Below are 4,607 nucleotides of genomic sequence, written 5' to 3'. Positions count from 1 at the left end.
GTTAAGTATCACATTATCACTATGACAGCTGCAGCTTATGCACACACATCTATAACAAGTCCTGCAAGTGATGGAGAGGTCTGCATGTGTGTGTAAGCAATGTCAGAATGAGAAGAGATGTGTATGCATTTGCACATCCTGTGTGTCTCGGTGTGTGTGCGCTTGCAGCTGGTGAGTGTTTTCCATTTTGTGTGTTGGGGCTAGAATTGGCCTGTCAGTCACAGTATAGAGGGGAGGAGTGGGAGACGACAGGTGTCGGGGAGCGGGGGAGGAAGGAAAAGAGAGAGCATGAAAGAGATGGATGAAAGAGCGAAGGAGAAGGGCAGAATAGCAAAAGAGGAGGAGGAGGAAGAAAGTGAAGTTCGGGAAACAATGTAGAACTTTTGTCCAAGATGTTGATTGCCAGTTGTATCGCAGTAGAAGTGATTGAGACTTTATAGATTTAAAGATATGTTTAAAAAGCAGAAGCGATGTATGTTGAGATGTATGAGAGATATAGGTAAATATTTAACCTATGTCAGTGAGACTGCACATGAACTAAAGTTATCAAGAGTAGAGCAAATCAGAACAGCAGGGACTATTTTTCCTCCAAGCCAAGTCAAGACAAGCAAGCTTCTTGCAAACGATCATGTTAGGTATACAGAATCTCTCTGTAACATCTTTGCGTACTGAAGACATTTCTGAATGTCTAACCATTTGATTTGAGTACAATACGAACTGCTGACCAATTTTTCTCTCAACCACACACATTTTGCTCAGCATGTCACACCTTTTCCTTCTTTCCACTGTTCGTCTATCACTCCTTCCTATCTGCTTTTCTCTTTAGATTTGCTCCCAAAAGCTCTTGAGTATGATGGCCATGAATATTTAAATAAACTGCATTCTCAGGTTATCAATAATAAAATGCCATATTCTTATAAATATTCTAAAAATAAGGCCGGACTCTGCCTCTTCAGTGGTGTATTAAATATTCATACACATCTAGCAAAATGCTCGACCTCCCACCAGAGCACACCCATACGGACAAGACCACTGGATAATGTTCAGGTGTTTTCTTCCCACTTGTCACCATGTTTTTGTGAGTGTGCGTATCTTTCTTTGTGTGCACATACACGCTATCCCCAGCCCACACATCCTGCATACAGACACAAAAAACGATCTCTTACTCTCTCAGTTGGGCGCACACACAAATGTACTTAGTTTGTCTCACACACGCCATTTCCCTCACTCACCGTGGTGAGATGTCGCAGCCCTGTTGCATGAAGGCTCCCAGTGAGAACCAGAGGGAGTTGAAGATGCCAAACTCATTGGGAGGTTGGTCGGTGGGGCCAAGCTCTGTTGTTCCCTCCTCTGGTTCCTCTGCATGCCACTCATACGGACTGAAGCGACTCACCTGAGACAGAGGAGGAAGAAATAAATGTCATAGATCACTACGAGGTTTAGAAAGGAAGAACGGTGCAGGTACAAAACACATCTAGTTTCTTGTTATACAGAATGAACCAGAGAGAGAATTGTATTCAGCTAAATACCACACACTAGGCCTAGAGGGTACGCTTCTTGTGACTTTTGTGGAAGAGGCATCCTTGAATATTCAGTTACTCCGGTGTCTCTTGAATATGTGAACTTGCATGTATCAAATGTATATATATGTATAGAGCAGTTTGTGATGCTATTTCTGCATAGGACATCTTTATGTATGTAATTATTTTTCAGCATAGAAGAAGACTGAAAAAATACATTACAGCTGAGGAGAGTTTTAATAATACTTAAAACCCACACATGGTGTACCCAGAAGATTCAATAATTAAGTTATCATATCATCAGTAAAGTGCATCCAGCTGTACATGAAATCTTCCATGAAAAGAAGACTCATCTCCTCTTTTCTTTATTTAGTAAAAATAACCAAACTGAATTCTGATTGAAATGTGTTCTGTAAGAGTCTACAAGCTCAATCAGAAGCATGTCGAGTTGAGATTATTTTAGTCTGTGAGCCAAATAAGACATCTGCTCTATCATCCCTAAAGCTTTCAAAACTCTTCAAATTGCTACAGCGCTGCAATCCAACTCTAAGTGTTCAACAATCACTCACCAAAAACAGCACAACACTGACTCCAATGTACGCGAACACTATGCACATCCAGATCTCATAGGCCAGAGGGTCCAGGAAAGAGAAAACACCGGGTTTAGACTTCTGGGGCTTTTTGATCATGATGGAGATTCCCAGAGACATGAAGGGCTTCGAGAAGTCGATCACCTCTTCTCTCACCAGAGTGATGGTCAGCGGGGCCACAGCAATTGCTGCTTTCTGCCAAGAGTGGATGGGAAAAACAGAGTGTGTTTAGATGATTTTGGATATAAAGTGGAAATGGTAATGCGCAGTAACTTGACATAAAGCAGAACAGTGATTGCGAGGAGGAATTATCTGTGAACTCCTCGACATGCAGGATGGAAGTGTAAGAATGACGATAAAAGGAAAGAGATATGATACATAAAAAAACAGGGGATAGAAAGGGCAGTGGCACAGCGGAGGAGGGAGAAGGGTGGAAAAAGAAAGAAGGGGGTAGAAGGAATACCAGTAGGATGACAGAGAAGTTATTCATACTTGGGCATGAAACATATAATATAAATAATATATATATATACATATAAATGAGCCTGCAAGGACTCATACACATTTGTGTGCACACACACACTCAAAATCTTTAGAAGAGTCAAAAACGTGATTCACTCAGCACACTAAGTATTTGTTTCTGAGTAGCTGCTTGTCTGCAGTCTCAACTGAACAAGAGGCTCGTATTAACTGACAAGTGTTCCTCAAGGCGGGAGGATTTGACAATGCCAGGGGAATAAACTGCAAAATGGAAGCTTTGTGGAAAAGTAACAAGGGTGCAACGAAATGTCCACAACCCATTAAATGTAATAGATAAGAGACAGAAATCAGGAAAAAAGGAACTCAAGATAATTAGATAAGTAGATGAAGGTTACAGATACTCAGAAAAAACATCACATACAAATATAATATTTAAAGGAGGCAGAGAAGTGTTGCCATTGTTCAGTAGTTCCTCTATGTGAAAGAAGAGTCATCATATATGGCTGCAAGAGTTTGGAACAAATAAACCTGATAGGTCAAAGCAGTGGTTTTATGCTGTGTCACCTTCCACTAGACGACTTCTAGAGGCTAATTCATTCTGATGTGTTCTGCTAGTAACGTCTCCAGTTCCACTCTACCGCATAGTGAAGAGTGACATTGTCTCCCGCATGTTACGTTTGCATCGAGACGGTAGTGTGAAATCTCAAACAGCGCATTGGGCAACGGCATTATTAGACAACTTATATACGTGAACCCTCTGAAACAAAGCATCTCTGCACGACAAGTTCCTCTACTGCGACAGACTTATTTTGAGCATTTTTCTGCCGTTGCTCGATGGCCCGTGGTGGGGTCACAACACAGAAGAACAAATAAAGCAACGTTTAAGCCCTGCAGTATTTCATTACGAAATTACAGAAGTTCGGTTGACTCTGAGCCAGAGAAGTGTTGTTTTAACACATTTTTTTCTGAGGCAATAATTTGCAATTTTGTGTACTGGATTGCATTACAGTATATTGGAAAGTTGAACATGTTATAATGTCCTACACTTTGTAGAAAGTACATTTAGAAATGTTTGAACAGTTGCCTCAGTGGTTTATCTTGTTTAAATCTTCGAGAAAAAGTGCAGAATTATTCTATTTTTATCTGGGGCCATTTATTGGCATCACTTACAATCTCTATCCGACCCGTCCCAAGGTCTGATTCACTAAAGACATTAACCTAAGCTAATGACATTGCAACACAAACACCTCTAATGACTCAGTAATAAACAATTAGGAGTAAACAGTCAAATCCAAAAATTTCCCATCCAAACTTACCCCATAAACAAGCTCTCCCACCATGCCGTTCCATATCTTGGTCTCTGGATCTCTGGCTCCATACTTCCCATCCGGTACGATGGAGATCTTGTATTTGATTCCGATGTGTTTTGCGATCTCTGAGGCCAAGTCCACACAGTATCCCTCAAACTGGTCGTTCCCTTCATAGAGTTCATGGTTCTTCTTCAGCATCACATAGGGACCCTCCTACAAAGCCAGCATAAGGGGAGAAAGACAAAAGTGTTTGGAGGAACATGACAGCAACGATTATTAAAGCAGGAATAAACATGTACAAGGAGTTTAGTTGTGAACATTGTACAGAGGGAAAACACATACAGCACAAAGAAAAATCAAGGTACATACAGTTTGAAAATACACTTATATTACTTTTTCGAACTGAACAGAAAGGGCCATGGCTATGTAATATACACCAACGCAATGTCGACAGATTTAACTGAAGAACAGACATTTGACGATAACATTAATATTCTGAAATCACACCTTTTACTATTAAGGAGGTCTCCCAGATATCTTGTCAGAAAAACACAGCAGCCACCCAAACATGTATAGAAATAGATGCATACCTCATAGATATGTAGCTGTTTTCCTTATTTTTTTACAAGGCCATGTCTAAGAAAGATGTTTTTTATTTGTGTTTCTGACTTCTAGTGCCTTGTTTAATTCCTCCATCTGACTTTACC

General features: G+C 40.5%; 1 protein-coding gene across 1 annotated transcript; it reads right to left on the bottom strand.

Annotated features, from left to right (window-relative positions):
- Positions 1-1,228: 1,228 nt before the first annotated feature.
- Positions 1,229-4,113, bottom strand: LOC104959606 (glutamate receptor 4-like; the record flags this gene model as incomplete). The annotated part of the gene is made up of 3 exons (XM_010787515.1): positions 1,229-1,393; positions 2,090-2,305; positions 3,907-4,113. Coding segments are annotated over 3 exons (588 nt in total), but the record flags the coding sequence as incomplete, so codon positions are not given.
- Positions 4,114-4,607: the final 494 nt, after the last annotated feature.

The sequence above is a fragment of the Notothenia coriiceps genome, unplaced genomic scaffold, assembly GCF_000735185.1.
Source record: "Notothenia coriiceps isolate Sejong01 unplaced genomic scaffold, NC01 NC01_scaffold00030530, whole genome shotgun sequence".
In the NCBI taxonomy this organism is placed as follows: domain Eukaryota; kingdom Metazoa; phylum Chordata; class Actinopteri; order Perciformes; family Nototheniidae; genus Notothenia; species Notothenia coriiceps.
This window is presented reverse-complemented; position numbering and strand designations above follow the sequence as displayed.